The 19,924-nt window shown below is 31.4% G+C and overlaps 1 protein-coding gene across 5 annotated transcripts in view; it reads left to right on the top strand.

The window, feature by feature from the left end:
• The window catches only part of LOC118071977 (rhombotin-1-like), a 56,936-nt gene extending 43,125 nt beyond the window's left edge, over positions 1-13,811 (top strand). For 4 of the 5 annotated variants that reach the window (XM_035091497.1, XM_035091500.1, XM_035091498.1 and 1 more), the window contains 4 exons: positions 8,179-8,293; positions 8,416-8,679; positions 12,550-12,802; positions 12,931-13,811. In XM_035091497.1, coding sequence (XP_034947388.1) covers positions 8,202-8,293; positions 8,416-8,679; positions 12,550-12,802; positions 12,931-13,083 — 762 coding nt within the window. In that variant the 5' untranslated portion in view covers positions 8,179-8,201 and the 3' untranslated portion in view covers positions 13,084-13,811. Of the gene's footprint in view, positions 1-502; positions 788-8,178; positions 8,294-8,415; positions 8,680-12,549; positions 12,803-12,930 lie in introns of those variants that run through there. The other variant, XM_035091502.1, reaches the window with a different exon arrangement.
• The last annotated feature ends 6,113 nt before the right edge of the window (positions 13,812-19,924 follow it).

Consider the following 19,924-nt stretch of genomic DNA (forward strand, 5'->3'; position numbering starts at 1 on the left):
AATTTATTAATTAATTTTTTTTAACTACAAATATTATTATTCTTAATATATTTCATTTTTAATTAAATTATTAATTAACAAATAATATGTTTATTAATTTTATTTAAACAAAAGTCTTTTAATTATCTAAAGTATTTTTTTTTGTTTCATCAGACTTTTTTTGATAAAAAATCCAACAGTAATTGGATGCAAAAAAGAATAGGGTTTTATAAAAAATATATCCTTTGCAAATTAATTAGTGGTATTAAATGAAGAAATCACCCTGTTATTGAAGTATAAACTGACGCACGTGAACGAGCAATGAATGGAGGGGAGAATTGTCTGACAGGAGCCGAAGTAGTAGCATTGTAGGAAGGGATATCAAACGATAGAAGGGATAACGAGATAATAGTAGGGATATTGAGGGGTACTTGGAGGGGTAATAAGAGAAGTGGGGATTTATCGTTGTCGGTGGCGTGCCGCGGAACGTCACACGCGACAGTTTACAGCCGGTTGTTGAAGCGTAAGGTTGTTTGTTTTTTTTAACAAGACGTGAATCAAAATTGCCGGTATAATAAAAAATAATTATCAAGTTATTAAAAACCACATTCGTTAAATAACTAATCAATTAAACCCCATCAATGATAACAGTGATATTTTATCCAATTTAATGAAATAAAATAAATTGAGTGTTATTTTCTATAAACAAAGTGAGAAATTAAACATTAATATTATTGTTGTTACAAACAAGAACAAATCAAAATTGCTCCAAACGCCAGAAAATCCGCACATGGCTCACGTTTGCCAGGTAAACGAATCATGAATACACTACTAATTAAGAGAACACTAATTAATTCATTAATTGAAAGAGGTTAATGAAGTATTCATCGAAAAGGAGAAAAAAAACAAAACGTTACGTTCTTTATTAACGAAGAAACTCTCAGTGTAACGTTGATTGGAGTCGACTCGAGTTTCGATCGGATTTCGAAGCGTCGAATTTAATTAAGGGGTTCGTCTTGAGTTAAGAAGGGACGACAGGCGGGTGGTGAAAAGGGAGTATTAACTCTGAGACTCTAGAGGTTACTCAAATTACTTACAGAGGTATTTAAGACTACATCGTATGGCAGACAGTACTGTCAGCAATACGAATTCCTTAAGAGTCATTGTGTAAACTCTTGTCGACATACATTACATTACTTAATACCACGTTGATTACCATTGTCCACTTTTTTTTTTAAATTTTTAAATAGATCTCAAAGTTAATTATGTCTTGTTAAAGAATTATTTGTAAATTAAGAATATTTTTAATAATTAAGTGAAATGAATGAAGAGAGAGAAAAAAGAGTTGAAGAAATTTAATTATTGATTCCTAGAGGTGCAATTAATGTTGAAAATGAGTAAAGTACTGTCAAGTGATTGACGTTAAATTCCAACCCCTTGATATAATGAACCACCCCATTTAAGTGGTTAGCTCTTGAAGAGCGGCTGCCGACGTATCCGTCCATTTGGATTTCGATAATTGGCACTAGTTTAAGTGACACAGAGGCTTGTTAGAGAGTTGTTCTGATTGAAGAGAATGCCCAAATTATTTTGTTTGAAGTTCAAGAATGGATAAGATATAGATGTGGTTTTAGACTTTGAAAACTATTATGGCTTATGTCTAGTGTAAATTTTAGAAATAGTACTTTCGATTTTGTTTGTTTATATTACGTAGTAACGTAAAGGGAAAGAGAGAAAGGCTTCGAATAAATCTAAAGTAGTATTGCTAATGTTTATTTTAACTCGAAAAAATTAATCTAGCTAATTAGTTGAGTTTAAAATAAAAAATGAGTCTGGGTTTACTTACCATTAATTGAAATCCTTTATTTTATTTTTTTTATAAAAAATTATTTATCAACAATATATAATTGTTTAATCACATCTAATTATTTATAACATTTTACTGATATTTATCGAATATAATCGTAGTAATGATCATTTAATAAATTACAACCATTCTTAATTGTTTATAAAAAATTCCAATTGTTATAAACAATATATAATTGTTTAGAGTCATTAGAAATCATATTGTATTGATAATGAGCTTAGTTTTCAACAATATTAATCACTCAATAAGTAGAATTTATTTCAAGTGTCTTGTTCACTCGAATTGTTTAAACAAAATGGCCGAATCGAATTTGTTTAAACTTTGTTTTAGATCTTCTTCATTGTATTATTTTTAAAATGAAATTTATCCGGAGTCAATATCTTCAGTGGTTCTCGAAATATCGAAACTAAAAGAAAACCGAACGTACGTACGGACAATTGTACGTACGTATGGATGTTTATTTTTAAACATTCTCATATGCTTTTAAATGTCTCAAAACGTAAAATTACGAATTTAAAAATCAACCTCATTACAATATCTTTCTAATGAGAAACTAATAAAAATGACAAATTGAAAACTTTTTTTATTAACTTTTTATTTTTTTAATAATTTTATTGAATTTTTTAAATGCATGATAATTGTTGATATTATTTTATATTTAATTATTGGTAAAAAGAAATATTTGACAACACTTTGAAATAATTTTATCAAATAGATTACTGTAAAAAAACTTGTAAAGATGAACAATAAAGAGGTTGAAATCTATTTAAAAAGAATAAAGAGGGTGAATGAAGAGAAAAAACAATTCCCGTAATGCTAGTGGTAATTTCCAAGTCTTGGAGGCCAATAAAAAGCCACTTTGCTCGATCGAAATATCAAATATAATCCTCTTAAGTCGGTGCGAGTGTACCAGACTCCTGAACACTTCTCTCGTCAGTGTGATATCTCACAGGCTGACCATCGTTCTCGTTCTAAGGAGTGAGTTGACTCCACCGACCTTTCAAAATGTTGCTTTTACGGCGATTGAAACCCCATGAAGTTATTGGGCATTCCGCCAGGTGGCTCTACTTTGTCTGTAGGGGGCTAAAGGGGTGCTAAACCAACCCCCGATAGATTGAACTTTTACTTTGACGAATAGGCTTTTTGGAGATGAATCTTTCTCATCACTTTCGTTCCTCATCTCTCTAGACTCTTCCTCAAAGGTGCTGGAATTTAATATCATTGAATATCAGAAATTTATTTTACCCATTTAAAGATCAGAGTTCATCTCATTTTTCTATCTCCAATTAATTATAATTATTAATGTATATTTAAATAAATTATTTATATCACTATATAGCAAGATGATTTAGAAAGTTTGTTTTTATTTTAAAAAAAAAAAAAATTTTGCCAACTCATTCACTGTTGGCGTTTCGCTAAGGATATTGGCCGAGATATCTTTCGATTATCAAGACTATCCGTCTGTAGCTTCAACAAACGTTGAGTTAGCCAATAGCTCAAGGGATGGATAGACTATTGTCTTCTCGACTCTTTCAATTAATGTTTTGATTGATTTTATTCTTCTTCAGCCACCATCTTATTTCCGCCTAAGCCACGAGAAGTCACGATGATCTTTTTAAAAGATAGAAAAACCATCGTCTTATTTGAGTTAGTTTTTTTTTTTCTCTCAAATGAATAAAATAAGATAATAAAAGAATTCGATTTAATATAGATTTTAATAATTTTATATAATAAATAAAATAATTTTAAGATGGTTGATTTAATCGATAAATCGTTAGTTATGTTAGTACGTGAGGTTTTCCTTTCATTCTTACTGCGTGAGGGGTTGAAATAGATGTTGGAAGGGGTGTAGCAGATCGGTGTTATACTACGGGCTGTTTTATTGCGAGATTTGCGGCGTAGCTTCTTTCCGTGTAACAAGACTTACTGAGATCTTAATAGAATCTCAGACCTTCCACCCCTTTTCTCTTAAGACTTTTTCTTTTCTTTATTCCTTCTTTAAGACTGACCGTTACCCTTCTCTTTCTTCATTTTTTCCTTTTTCTTTTTATTATAGACAACGCTAGGACGCTTATTCTAAGAGTATAAGGGTGATTTATGAATATTGCCTCTCTGAAAAGCTATTGGAAAAACTTCGATTTCACAATGTCAATTTAACAATTTACTCTTACTTGAATCTTTTTTCTTTTGAAAATATTGTCATTTTTCTTCAGTAAATGTCACATTGATAAATAAAAAATCACAACAAAGATATCAAAATTATTATTATTTGTTTTTATGATAACAATAAATTTTTTAACAGTGTTCATCAAGAATTATTCAATGTGATTGAGTTGTTAGAAAAGTAATTTTAAATTTTTATTACAACATTATATTTAGATTCTCCATTTCAGATATTGTAAGAACAAAAATAAGTTTAAATTGAATTCCGTCATCCTCTCATATTTCCGACCCCTTTTTCCGCATACCAAAGGGTAGTTTTTCTTGCTGGCTATCCTACTTTGCTTTTGGCAAACCCCAAAAATCTTGGACTGTAATATTACAATCACACATAATTCATATTTGCAATTTTTCATTTTAAGTAAATATTATTAACATTTTTTATTTATTTACGATTTTATTTAATTTAATTTATACTATTTTTTATTAATTAAAGCTTTCTAAAAATTATTTAAAATTATTTATCTGTCATGCATAATAGTAATGTTTGTTATAGAAAAAAAATTTCTCAATTAAAAAAAAAATCCACATAATTGTTTAATAGGTTAAATCTCTTCTATTTTCTATGATCTACGAAACTGTACTCACTTTTTACTCTTTTCACTTCTATTTTCTCACGATACTCGCCCGAGAACTAATTTCTAACTGACCAAGAAGCTAAGACTTTGACTTGGTTATCGTTAATTGGATCGTGATGAAGATTAGCTCACGAAAGAAGTACTTCTATCCTTTACTGTTAGCTATAAAATAAAATAAATCAAGAAAAAATAGTAAAAATGAAATCAAGTAAATACATAAAGAAACATTAAAAAATATATATTAAATAAATAAATTAAAAAATAAAAGTCTGGAATGTTGTTGACTTTGATTAGAGTCAAGGATAAGGGATTTGAGAAGTTTTAAAAATAGGAATAAATAAATTGGAGTACGTATAATGAATGTAGAAGGTACTAAGGAGAGTAAGAACGAGCCGAATTTTAATTTTCTCTTAACAAGGGTGGATACATGAGGTACACAGGGTACTCTTTTTCCATTTCCCCATGACTCTTTATTCCTCGTGTACCCTTAAAGCTCTTCAGAACTACGGCATTTCATCCTTCAAGATCATTATATCGCCAATTAGAAGATAGCGAACTCAGGCGACGCCTAACAAGCTTCCTGAGGGAGACATACACAATCTTTAAAATTCCTGCCTTGTACACAAGTCATATAAATACACCAAAATTTTATTTATTTTTCCTAATTTAATCATTTATTTTTAAAATAAAACTAAAAACAAATAACAAGAGTTTATGAGAATGTAATTTTTTTATATATCTCTAGATATTTTTTTGTTTAAATGAGAAAAATATTTTTCTCAATGTTCAAACGAAAAATAATAATCATGAATATGTTTATATAATTCTTTGATAAAATAGTCGAAATTTTAGGTCTATATAATTAAGTTATATCGCAGTAGCTAGTCTCAATTAGTTAAACTTATGTCGTGGTGTCCAATTAGACGCAGGAATAAAAGCTACACCCTGTTAGCACAAGTTTTTGACATCCCCCGCGTGCACTGGCTGACTTTACTTTACTTTACTACTGCAGCCACTAGTCTAGTTCCAAACACGAGCATAGTTGACGTCGACGAGGTGTCTTTTTCCAACGCTAATGACTAATTAGCAGTCACTCGGCTTTATTGTAGGCATAATGATACACGATCTTCACTCCTGAATCATTATTACTAGCTGTAGAGACTACGTAAATTAGCGGAAAAAAATTTATTCACTAATCAAAAAAGATATATGAAATTTAACGTCCATACATTTTTTAACCTCACATTTTTAACCCTTAAAATATTCGCAAACTTGCTAAATAATTAATTAATTTTAATACTTATCTTTAATATAATAGACAGACTTACTGATTTTATTTAAATATTTTTGTCATATTTATCTTAAGTAATAACAATTGAAATGATTTATTGAATAAATAAATAGCAAGATGATGATAATTATGATGATGGAGGAATGTCAGGTGCAGAAGTTGTGTACGAAGACGTTAATAAGAGGTAGTTTGGTGAGTATGGTCCTAGGAACAAATAGGTGTTACGTAGAATATGAGTTTACTGTAGGCTAGAGGACGAAGTGGATGAGACACAGCACATGAATCCTGTGTACGAGGTGGTTATGCGCCGGAAGTGAAGCAAGGGGGTGGAGCTTAATTAATTAGCCGGATACTTTGAGTAACAATCCATTATTACATACAAACATCCCACCCCTCGAAAGTCCGGGTAGTGAGCCAGCTTTATGCTGCTAATTGGCCTTCTCAGAGCCGAGAGACCCATGCGAGTTATAAACGCCATTCCCCTTGCATCTCCACCTTCTGCCCGTGGCTTCTTCATGTACCTCAGTTCTACTGTGTGCTTTCTATCCCACCTCCCACCCTCTGCAATCCCTCAGATGGCGTTAATGACGCGGCCACGCGTGGTTCTGTTAGGAAAAAAAAGTCTGAGGAAATAAGGTGAGGTGGGGTGAGGTGAAAAATTAAAATATAAAAAAATGTGAAATTTCAAATATAATTGCAACCCTTAGCAGCTAGAAGGCCTCATTTATTTCCTCTAGTTCGTGGATTTCATTTTTAAAGCTCGTGAGAGCGTTAATTGGCCTCTGAATTTTGAAGAGAGACTTTGGTAGGGTTTGAAACATTGGTGAACTGAGAGTTGGATTTTTAGATATTGAATAAATGTACTTCCACTTTTATTACCTGTATATATAGAGATAGATGGATATCAAATCATTTCAATTTGGTCAATAGATTAGAATATTTTTTTAAAGTGTAAAAGGAATAAAAGGGGAATCAAAAAATAATATAAGAAGAGAAAAAAGAGATTACGAAAATACCCTATCAACGATATAGGACAGGAGACGTCCGTCGAGCTCTGGCGTATATAGTAACAGTCGTTTTGGACGCGACGTGCTCCGGGGTAGAGTTGGTTTAATAAAAATGTCAAATATAAAATAGCCAACGGGGACGGACGTTTAGGAAATAAATGAATTTAAAGAAGCGAAAAGAAAAAGTTGGAAATTGTAAGACAATAGTTTCATATTGTGATATCATGACTTGATCATAATTATTTTAATTTATTTTTTATAAAATTAAATTAAATATCGTTATTCATAATTCTATCATATCTTTACGTTTTGATATATTTAAATGTTTAATCAAATTCGGATCAGCTGATTTTTTTTTTTAATAATGAAAAGCCTGTAAAATAAATAATAAAAAATCGTTTTTATTTATTAAATTATTATAACTATGATTATATTCGATAAATATTATTAAAATATTATTATAAATAACTTTATGTCATTAAACAATTGTATATTGTTTATAATAAAAGTAAATCATTACAAACGAAAAAAAAAAAAAAACTAAAAGATGAAAAAATTATGAATTTTAATAAATGAGATACAAATTGCGTTCAGACTCCTTTTTTATAATATTTAATTAAATAAATGGATACAATTATTTCGTTTGTTTTGAGAATTTTTTTCTAATGGTGAAAATAAAATTTATCCATCACACTTTAGAGTTTTTGTTTGCTTTTCAAGTAGTTACTTTTAGACACTCGTACAAAATTCTACCACGATTCTTCGAAGTTTAATCGACCGGCACGATTTGGGCGTCGATAATTTATTATTTTTACTTCTCTCTTGTTCTCTCAAAAGTATACATATTTCAGGACCGCACAAAGACCTTTACAAATCGCGAAAGTTCTACGAGCTTGAAGTAAATGCGTCACTTCCGCTTCCATCCGGTCCAACAGGATTTCATCCTGATGGAGTAGTGTGAGAGGATCGAGAAAGCCCGCAATGAATGGCGCCACTACGAGAGAAACTATATGTATTCTTCTTGCCAACTTCAAAACAACTCTCAATTCTTTACATTTCCTTTTTTATTTTCATTCTCTTTCTATCCTTAGAACAAAAAAATACATCTACAATCACTTTATTTTGTATTGGTTGTAAAATAAAAACAGTTGAATTATTACCAAATTTATACTTAATTTCGATAAAATGTAATTACAATCAATTTATTTTATTTTTTTATATTTTTTGGTGTTTCAGAAGGCGGAGTAGATTCAATCACCATGACGATGGACGTGAGTAAATCGGAGACAAATAAAAATGGTTCAGCGCAGCAAGAAATGTGCGCTGGATGTGGTAAAACCATCACGGAAAGGTAAATTTCAAATCATTTTATTTTAAATACATTTTTTTTTTTTATAATAATATTAAATCTAAAATGATGACATCGAATACCATGTTAATGTTATAATAAAATAAATAAAATTATTCTTCTAGGTATCTTTTAAAGGCCTTAGATTTATTTTGGCATGAAGACTGCTTAAAATGTGGCTGTTGTGACTGTCGGCTAGGAGAAGTGGGATCCACATTGTACACAAAAGCTAACCTAATTCTCTGCAAAAGAGATTACCTAAGGCTATTTGGCAACACAGGCCACTGTGCAGCCTGTTCTAAAATCATCCCTGCATTCGAAATGGTGATGAGAGCACGAGCGAACGTTTACCATTTGGAGTGCTTTGCTTGTCAGCAGTGCAATCATCGGTGAGTTTCTATCGTTTTATTTTTTTTTATGCATCATAAAACAAATAAATAAGTAGAATAACTAGATCAATAGACAGACACAACCCAACAGATGAAAAAATTATTCAAATTATGATTAACATGGTAGTTACACGCAGAGAAATGTATAGTAAAAATTACCCTGAATTTTATAGTAATTTGGTGACACTGCAGGGTGAGGGTAAAAATTACTATACACATTTTAAAAATTACTGTGCACATTCTAAAAATTACCATACTGCATAGTCATTTTTAGGGTAAAAATTACTATGTAGTTTAGTACTTTTTACAATGTGCACAGTAATTTTTACCCTCACCCTGCAGTGTCACCAAATTACCATAAAATTCAGGGTAATTTTTACTATACATTTTTCTGCGTGTACTTTTGATGCATTTCTAAGTGTATAAAAGGTGTTTACACAAATCGAAAGTGACGAAGTAATACTATATAATTACCAATCTTTTTTAAGAAGCATTTATTTTTTTAAATTAATTTTTTTGTTCATCGTTCAAGTTTAATTGTCCACATAATGGTGTTTCGACTCCATCAGTCTAGTTCTTAGACTGACTGTTGAATGAATTAATGTAAAATAGAGAGATGAGACAATCGTTGGCATGTACTTTACCTTTTTTCTTTCTCTCTTCTTCATTTGACCCAACTGGTTGTCCAAGAAGTACGGGAACAGGAAGACAGTAATATATACGCAAAAAGAGACACGGCTGGTCGCGAGACACAGTCCACTCCGGAGGGTTGCTTTACAGGTCAATTGGGAAATCATCCTCTCTCACTCTTTTTCCTCTCCATTCTCTCGAGCATCGTCTTTCTCGATTCTCATCAAGTCTCTATTTTCTCCATTCGAGATTCTCAAGTATCACAGACCATCGTCTGGGATCACTTATGTAATTATTCGTACCCCGTTGACATTTTTATGTTCAATTGTAAGCAATTGTCTTGTAATACAAAAAAATTTATTTTATTTATTGTTATTACAGAGTATGATGGTCAATCTCTTGTTTTATATTCAAAAGTTATGCTTCATTTTATATTTTACTATTTTATATCTACGATCCTTCACACTATGTGATTTCCCTCAGGCTTTTATTCAGTATATTGTAAATTTTTTTTTTACAATGTCTATCATTTTATAACAAATATTTTTTTTCTATATCTCATTACATTTATATTCATAGTAAACAATTAATATGTAAATAAAATTTTCAATTACCGACAGAGTCAATATTTAACTGAAATATTTGAGATTATTTAAACGAAGTATAAATGTGTATAACTCTTCAACACAAAAGAGCATCAATTTTACGTTTTTATCGTTGTTCATTGTCTATCGTTAACAATACCACCCTCTGTCATACGTGTTTCCCCTTATAACCGCGAGAACTCTTTGATATCTTGAGTTTTTTTTTCTACTCTTCTTGTATGTCTTCGTTGTTATCTGTCTCTTTTACTCACCGTCTCGTGACAATTACTCACGTTACGACTTGAACAAATCGATAGCTCGATTCTTTCAGGATGAAAGAACACACGACAGATAAGGGATGCTCATTTTTTTGCTCATCGTATGAGATTCCAAACTACCCTTAAGATTCGTGAAGAAAAACAATGTTATGAAGGCTGTCGATATTTCGAGGGTGATATCGATTTCCCTGGAGGGGTGTGAAGAAAGATAGAACTAAGTAAAATCATTTTGACGATGTTTATAGTCTCTATAAATCATAAATATCATATCCTTAATAATAATGTCAATATCACTCTTCTTCTTAAATAATTAAATGATTCAACTATTTTCTATTCGACAAATAATTCTTTATATCAATAATAAACACTAGAATTTCAACTTTCGAATAAAGTTGAAAAGACTTTTTGTAAATGGACAGGCAACTCAAAGCCACAATTATGGTGGGATTTCGGAAAGGTTAGAGAAGAGAGGAAAACGTGGACGACTTGGAACTTGCAATTAAACAGCAACAATTACACGGGGTAACTTTAGACTGTAATAACAAGGAATAAAGGGTTGCCTCGCGCTACCAAGTCTCACTAGCCTCTAGCTCCTTGCATCCCCCAGCAGTCTGGTTACAGGATGATTTACCGATCCAATTAGCTCTTCGCGGGGACTCTTCTAAAAAGACATTCGCTCTAATTTAACGGCCACTCTAATTAAAGAGTAACCCTACGATCATTTGCTAGACTCATACGAGTCGTTAAATCAATCTCTTTAATAAATATACCATTTTGATCAAATTTTCATTCGTATTTCATTTTTAATGTCAACATTTCATCTATAGACACTGTGACATTTGTATGAAAAATAAATTTCATCGATCTGAAGTAAAAGCTTCTGCTTAGAAGAATTAATGACGACATAGCTTCCTGGAAGACAGCTCTAGCTAAAGTCTGTCTTTTCACTGTATTGCTTCCTATGTATCCAAGTTTAGAGCAGTAAAACGCTCCTAATGGGGTCGCACATTGGCACTCGACGATTCTAATTATTTATTCATCCGCTTCTGACTCTATCTACCCTATCCGCGCGTCATTTGGTGACCACGAAAATTCTCTTTCTCTGTTGCACGCTCCAGCGATACAAGGACCCTCGTTAAAGATTTACCTGAGTTATCTGAGTGCGGCCAGATTGAAATTTTCCATGCAGAGACTTGAAACAGGAGAGACAAACATAGGAAACTTCCTCTATTTTCTGTAGGTCTTCGTTAACTATTCAATAGAACTCTGTCATCGTGTCTTTTGATCATTACATTTCCTGTGACAATTTGTTTCAGATATTTTACTCTTTTGTACTGTAATGTATACATTTCTTCACGTTTAATTATTATTTCTTGATTGTTGACTTCTTAAATTGATACTTTGTGCTAAATAATATTATTCATCAAGTCAAAATGAATCGAGTCTTTTACAAGAGGGAATTATTTTTCTAAATAAATTGATTAATGAATTTGATCAAGTGATAAAAATATTCCATAATTTGTGAGATAATTCAAAGAGAGACAAAAGATTAGTAAATGTGTGAGTATCGCACGAAAGCAGAGCCACCAACTAAAAAGGATTCTCGTTAATTCGCTCATATGAAAGAGACAAACGTGAATCATAATGGGCGAGCGCAAACCCGGAATGAGCGTACGTGCAATGCGATAATTCTATTTGCCGTGCGATTATGAATATCTGCTTGGTGCCAGCCCAGTCGCATTTCCGGCTGGATCAAAGCTCGTCCCGTTACGAGACTGCACATTATATTCATCTTTCTCTTTATGATGCCTGCAAACAGACGCGATCCCGATAATAATTATTTACTCGACACGCTGATGCTCCCTCCTGCTTCTGCATTTACTCTAGCTTTACTCCACAACAGCTTTAAACTTCACTACGGCTAATTGTCTTTGTCAATCGGCTTGGGGATCGTCAATTGTGCGTTGATCTCTAGAGGTAGAAAATACTTGGCTAATTAGCTTTTCTGAGAGTCGTCTCATAATAACTTACAAGAGCGGCCAAATTCATTTACAATTTAAATGACGTCGAAACATTTTCGTCGAAGCCAAGCTCAAATACTCTTGACCCTCTTTGTTTAATTGCCGCTTCTGATGATTTTCGTAATTATCAAACCTTCTCTCAACAAGTCCACTTTTCACTCTTGTTATCGGCATTTCTTCAATATTTTCTGTTTTACATTCACTTGAAGATTTTCTTAAGCTTTCAAAATATATTCTAACTAATTCTTTGTTGTTTTCTTTTCAATGAATAATCAAGCTTATTGAATATTAAGTACAAATATATTTATTTATTTTTTAATAAAATATCTAGAAAATAAGATGTAATTTTATTTACAGATTTTGTGTGGGAGATAGGTTTTATCTTTGTGAGAACAAAATTCTTTGTGAATATGATTACGAGGAAAGACAGGTGTTTGCTAACATGGCTCTTCATCCTCCTGCATCGTTAGCACATATAAAGAGACAATTACCACCAACACCAACTCCACCAGGAGTTAATCAAAACCTTCACCCTGGTCATAATCAGATTCAGCATCAAGGCCATCCACCACAATCTCTTGGACAATCTTTACAACATAACCATGTCAATGTAAGTAAATTATTTAACTCCAAACTTCATATTTATCAATAACATTTCGAGTACAGAGTTTTTATTTTCTAGTAATAACATTCTATGATCATTAAAAAAATTAATTGCAATGATATTTTAAATTACAGGGCCAAATACCAACAGGGGGACCACCAACAGTAAATGGTAATATGTCTGTAGGACCAAGAGGACCAGGTGATATGAATAATAATGGCCTTTCGGGACCTGGATTAGGTGGAGTAAAGCCTCCACCGCTATCAATGCCTGCACCAACCAGCTGAGACGAGGCCCTACCACCTATAAAGAAGCTTCGATGTCTCGACAGCTATTAAATCAGTATATTGGAACTGCTTCATGATACTGATTTAAATGTTGACATTTTTTACGTCCTAGCTGGAATTTGATGAGACAGAAAATGCAATTTCTTCATCGCGATTATTTCGCGTGATCACTGTGATCGTGTATTGGACAAGACAAAAGTGATAGTCTAAGATAAAAAATTGTATAAATGGTAGAAAGTAAAGTCAAGGCTTATGTAAGATATTTTTGCGAAAATTAAAGATTACTACTTGAGATACAGGTGAATGAATTAATCGCACATTTGTAAATAATTTCATTGAAATCGTTGTGCGATCAGTCATTAAATTAAATACAAAATGGGCAATAGAGACGGAGTATACGATTGAGACTTACGGACTGAAAGTCTTATACAGCTGATACCAAAGAGTTTACTGTAAGAAAATGCTCATATTATTGGCAATTCTTTTCTAATCAGAAAATCAATTATACAATAATGAACAATTAAACTGTTGAATTGATGCAAAAAATCTCTTCGAATCGTTACTTCAATTTTTAAATTTATTATTTTATTGTAAATTATGAATTAAAATATATGAAATATAATTATAACGAATTCAGATAATTCTAAAATAGCGATAACTATTTATCATCTCATCTATTATTTTTATTCATCAAAATGTGTATAGAAATTAATCATTGAAAAATATTTAAAAATACATACAGAGAAAATTTTTAATTTCATCAATAATATTAATATAATGACAATCAATATTTTCAATAAAAATTCAAGTATGGATAATAAAAGTATGTAAAATATAATATGATAATGTTTAGAAAATAATTATAAATAAATCCAATATTCTTGCATCAATTCAATAAAAATACCAGTCAGTTTTCTCAATGATCTTAAACTCAAATAAATTAGTCTTAGCTTTATGTTAATTATTACCAAATAAAACATCGCTACCAATAATCATGCACTGGACACTTTTTTTCAGTCAAAGACAAAAAAAGTTAATTCACTTTCTGTATAATCCAGTACAAATAATATGCTCTGTATAAATAAAATGCGAATAAATGATGTGAGTGATAGTGAATGTGTGAATGTAAGTGAGAATAAAAAAAAATTATTGTTGTCCTTTTAGCATTGCGTCAAGCACTCTTTGTTATTCATCATTGTATATAAATTCATCATTAGTGCACTATTAATTATCTATAATTATGATCGATAGTATCATTAATACCAAGAAAAAATGAAAAAATATACGTTCTTATTAATATAAATATTATTGACTATTACTTATTCCTTTATTTATCAATTTATGTATATTTTTAATTTAATATTAAAATAAACTTTATTTAATTAATTACTTGATTTTTCATGGAATATCTTTCTAGCAAAAAAAAAAGTTAATAATGAAAAATGAAGCTTGTATTTATTGTTTTGAAATCAATAATCGTTTTTCTCTCGACTGGAAGTCAATTTTAAATTGGAGATTGTTGAAAATAATTTATGGCCATATAATATAAAGCGTCGGATGGTATCGAAATCGCAAAAGTAGTACCGTTGCCAGTTAAAGTTAACCGATTTACTTCAACGCTCTTCTACACTCTCTAGCTAAAGTGTTCGCTCGCTCGTGATTTCCCTAATGTCTTCCAGCCCACGAACTCGGATGTTATTATATTCGGTGAAGACTTTATAATGGGAGGTTTGAAACTCCTTAAAACTCGTCCTGGCACGTTTTACCCTCCGCCGGCATATTGCGCCCTCAAATTTATTGACATCATGGCATAAGCTTAAAAATAAATAAAATAAATTTCGATTCAAATTACCTATTATAGAACATATCTCATTATAATTTTTCCAAGTATAAACAAGTCAATTACATTTTATAAATTGATGTAGACAGTATTTATTCCATTTTTTAACAACTTTTTATATCAAGGAAAGCATTAGGTGATGTAATTCTGATGATTATTGTAATTTAATTGATTAATTCGACAGACTATTTTGATGGATACAAGATGGTTGAAAAAAACTCTATTACAAAAAAGAAAAAAAATTGTGATCAAATAATACTTGCCATACTGTATTAATAACCATTTTTCAGTAACAAACTGTGATGTAATAGGGCAGTTAAATTAGTTTTGGTCAAATCGATCAAAATATTGAGGGGATGAGATTCAGTCTCTCGAAAAATAGCATTAATCATCCGAGAAAAAGAGACAACCTCTAAAATAATCTAGTTTCAAAATAGAATCCGGTCGAGGCAATTTCCAAGGCATCTCCCTCGTCTTCTCTTTACCTACCCTTACGCACAAGTCTTCAAACTCCCCCCAGCAAGACCAATGCAGCGGACAAATGACGATGTGGTTTGTGGCTGCCACCCTTCTTGTGGTTGGAATTAAAGATCCCGCGATAAGGCTGTTGTCATCTACTACAACCAACCCTGTCTTCTTCATCCCCCAACTTATTCCTCTTCTCGTCGTGTTCTTTTACTATGCATCAAGTTCGAAAAAAATGATGAGAGCTCTTGGAAAGTATCTAACAAAAAATCCAATTAATCTTCCTCCATTTTTAGTACGGAATAAACCTCTGAAATAACCGATGGAATTTTTTTATTCAACCTTAAAAATTTACATTAATTTCAAACTTTTCTCTTATCATTATTTGTTTATAATTTTTCTTTCATATTCATATCATTGACTGTAATAGAAAATCTTGATGTTTTATTTGAAATAGATTGAACTCATTCAGATCATTGATTTCTATAAAATATATTAGAATAAAAACAATTTCATCTTTAATCCCAATCACCCTATGACCTTAGTATCACATCAACATGATGATGATGATTAAGAATGAAATCATTCTTGATTTAGGAATATTGTTTTCCCAGTGTATTTTTCAAAGTATATAACATTCGATTAAATGAGTCTTCCCTTCACCCATAATCTCATCTAATCCCATCGTCATCCAAATTAACGTTACGATCCCACCGACCGTCAATAGCCCATCTCGGTTTCAACTGCTACTATTCCAAACCCCGAAAACGGTCCCTCAGAGACAGGCTTCCTCTTGTTTTTGTATTTCAATGTGTGCCAAGAAATCAAGGAGTAGGATTCTAGTTGGAAACTATGAAGCACCGCCTGGTCTCCAGCTACTGACTGAAAGAGTGAGACAGTATAAAAGACAAAGGAGACATGAGAAGTAGGGGATGGCTGCTAACGACCGTCGCCAGACCAAGGCTGTTAACTGTGTCCAGAGAGTGTATAGCTATCGCAAGATGTGGCAATGAAGAGAACACGAGGGAAGAAGTTCCTGGGCAACCAAGAGAATGGTTAAGCTATTGGGAACAATGTCTTGTTAGATGGTTTGCTTTGTGGTAATCGGTCCAAGAGCGATCGTTAGTGAGGTAAAATGTGATTAACTTAATAACTTAGATTGAAAACAAAAAAATCCTATTCCTATTATATTATGACACATCAAATGATCAATAACTGAATGATAAATGAATTCCTATCTACATTCTATCAAGCTTAAAATATTTTCAACTCCAAAAAGATGATAAGAAAGTCGTGCTTTTGATGATTACACTCATCAGGATGGTAGTTAGATCAATATAGGCCTTGAGGGTCATGAAGGAAAACCGATCAAAGTATAACTACGTCCAGCTGCCATGTCAGGTCCATAGAGTAAAGTTAAAAGGGGCCTGAAGGGTTATGACCAGCCATCGTAAGCTTATGGGGCGATTGGTAGTGATAGAATCAGTGTGATGGTCACTAACCCTCACGCACTTGCATGCTTTTCCTCATAATCACTTTTGGATTAATTAAATTTTATGTCGCTGTCAATAAACGTTAAATTTAACGATCATACATGCCTATATATTAGGCATTTAGAAGCCATACGTTAGTATTAGTAGGTGTAGATTGTTGTAAATAAGCAAAATGTTTTTTTTTAATGATAAAATGATAGCAATTGTGATAAATGATTTATTTGGATGGTAAAAAAATATTTTAGGATACTTTATTATCAATTTTAATTAGGAAAATGGGTATAATAACTTTTCGAAGCAGAAAATAGCTTATTATACGTTACGAAGATGTTCGGAAAAAAGACAGAAGATGTAAAGGAAAGCAAAAGCTTGAGGGGATAGAGAAAAAGTTTAACCGGCTGTTAGAGCGGTAATGCGCCGTAATACCAGCACTTAGCGGGATATAAATAAGCGTTAAATCCGTGCTTAGAAGTCTTAATTTGTATTTTTCTCAAGATACATCCTAAAGAATATATTATCTAGACTTTATATTCTAAAGACATAGTCTCTCGAATTATTTTTCTTATGATACTCCTTGGTGACATTTTTATTCACTATAAAATGGCAAAAAAATTACGAAAAATTACCTTCATCAATGATCCAAATAATCACGGTGCTTTTTATACAGACATGCAGAAATCTAGGAGAATAAAATGTGAAACTACAACGAGAGGAAAGTAAGTTTTAGTATGAAAACGAGCCTCTTGGGATTGCTACGAAAAGTGTGGTGGTAAGACAAACGTTTTTACAACCTTCACAGTTCAAAGACAGAACACGTTCACATTGGTTTTAAGTATTTGATTACAACTGCACTCGACAATTTCATTTGTAATGGCCTTCAAACATATAAAAGTACTTTTTTCGCACTTTGTCAGAATTTTTTGTTTCGATTTGCGAATTGTTCTTCAGTTACAACGTCGTTAATTTTAATGTTTTCTACGTGCTTTCGATTTCTTTATCATTCTTCTTTTATTATCCAACAGTATGTTTACTAACTTTTTTCGTTGAAAAAAAAAAAAAAAATTTTCTTTTTATTTTTTAGTTTTTATTATTAGTGTTTTAAAATATAACTTTGATTTTTGACTTTTCAAAAGAAAATTATTGTTTTTAATAAAAAATAAAAATTTCCATTTAACTGAGTCAATATTAACTTACTGATTATTTTGTGATATTGAAAACTTTGATTAATTATTCGTGAAAAACGTTGAATTCTCCTCTTCCAATTAATTTATTTTTCATTGCAGTTATTTATTAAAAGTATTGGAATTTACTCAATTTACTGATGTCAATATTTAATTAAAAAACAAAAATATTTTAGAATATAATATTTTAAAATAATGTGTTAATTAAAAATAACATTTCATTATTTAATTGAGTTTGTTGTGATTTTATTTTCTAGATGATTATTCAGTTAATAAATTAATTGATGATGTTTCAAATGAGAATAAACACTAAAAGAAATATTTGAATAAAATACTAATCGTTTGAATGAACAACTAAATCAGAAAATTTGGAATTTGTTTGGCATGCAACACGAACTATCAAGTTTTGATAATTTGCAAACAGTTCGCTCCAGGGGATCAGATTGCAAGAGCTATCGCTAAATAAAAGCATCTCTGTAAACTGTAAGCGATCGGACACACGGAAAATATTCACCAGAATGAAACGTAAAAGGGATGAGAGAATGAGAGAGAAAGAGAGACGGTCGTTTGGCAATGACGCGGCGAAATTACGTTATAGCTCGGCCGCGTGGCGCGGAAAAACGCACTGCTTTTGACAGTCCTGTCGCTCTTCCGTCCGAGCGAGTGCAAAGTTTATAATTCACGCGCTAAAAATACTTCCATTCTTTCATCTCCACCTATTTTTATATTTTTATCATCATTTTTAACTAAAATCCAGGTGCAAATTATTTTTGTATGAATTATTATCAAAATTACTTCCGTTATTTTGTGATAATTGACTAAATTAAATTGTTTAAAAATAAACAAAAAATGGGTCTAGGTATTCTCTATCTTCTTCATTGTATTATCTTTCGAATAAAATTAGTCTGGATTCAATATCTTCAGTGGTTCTCGAGATATCGAAAATAAAAAAAAAACCAGACATACGTACGTACAATTGTACGTACGGATATTTATCTGTAAACCTTCTAATATGCTTCGAAATGTCTCAAAATGTAAGGAAATGACTAGAATACGAATTTTAAAAACTGTTTTTATTCCAATAACTGTCTAATGGGGAATTAAAAATCATTTTACAAGTTTGATTAAGCTAAATAAGAAAAGTATACATGAGGGCACTGATTTAATATTAAAACAATCGCACAGTTGAACAATATTACAGTCTAGAACTTAACGCTTAGAGATGCCATTATATATAGGGTGTACCGAAGGAAATAACCGTCATCTGTATTCGCGATAACATCGTAATTGAATGTGGTTGACGGGGATTTGCTATACGCCACAGGCCAACCATCGCCCTTACTGTTCGCCTCTTTCTATGCCTTCACGACGAGTATTAATCATATCAAGGCGTGGAAAAATTCACCCCCCTGGTTTATACACACGAGATGAGAGCGTTGAGTCCAGACTGAATGGTGATAAAGAAATAGCAAGTGAGAAAGGGAGAATTTTCGTTTATGAACCCTTAGTCTTGTACTTCTTTTTCTTCTTCATTTAAGAAAGGTTCATATTCCATCAGAGATACTTTGTAATTTATCTTATTGATAATAAAATACTACTTTGATATGATCATAGAAAATAAGTTCAACTCAGTCCTTCTTTTTTTACATTTAATAATTTATTTATTATTTACAATAATATTAAATGATTACTTGTTCTGTATTATAAAGTTCGTTTTTTTGTATGAATCAATAGTTTTTCTTATCTTTAATGTTTATTTCATGAGCCACGAAAATAGATTATTCATTAATAATACAGTTGTTATCTTTTTTAACACAGTCTTGAAATAAGCCAACGAAATTTAATATTTATTTCACCTTCTT

This window comes from Chelonus insularis, unplaced genomic scaffold (assembly GCF_013357705.1).
Source record: "Chelonus insularis isolate UGA/USDA-ARS -01 unplaced genomic scaffold, ASM1335770v1 contig_88_pilon, whole genome shotgun sequence".
Taxonomy (NCBI): Eukaryota; Metazoa; Arthropoda; class Insecta; order Hymenoptera; family Braconidae; genus Chelonus; species Chelonus insularis.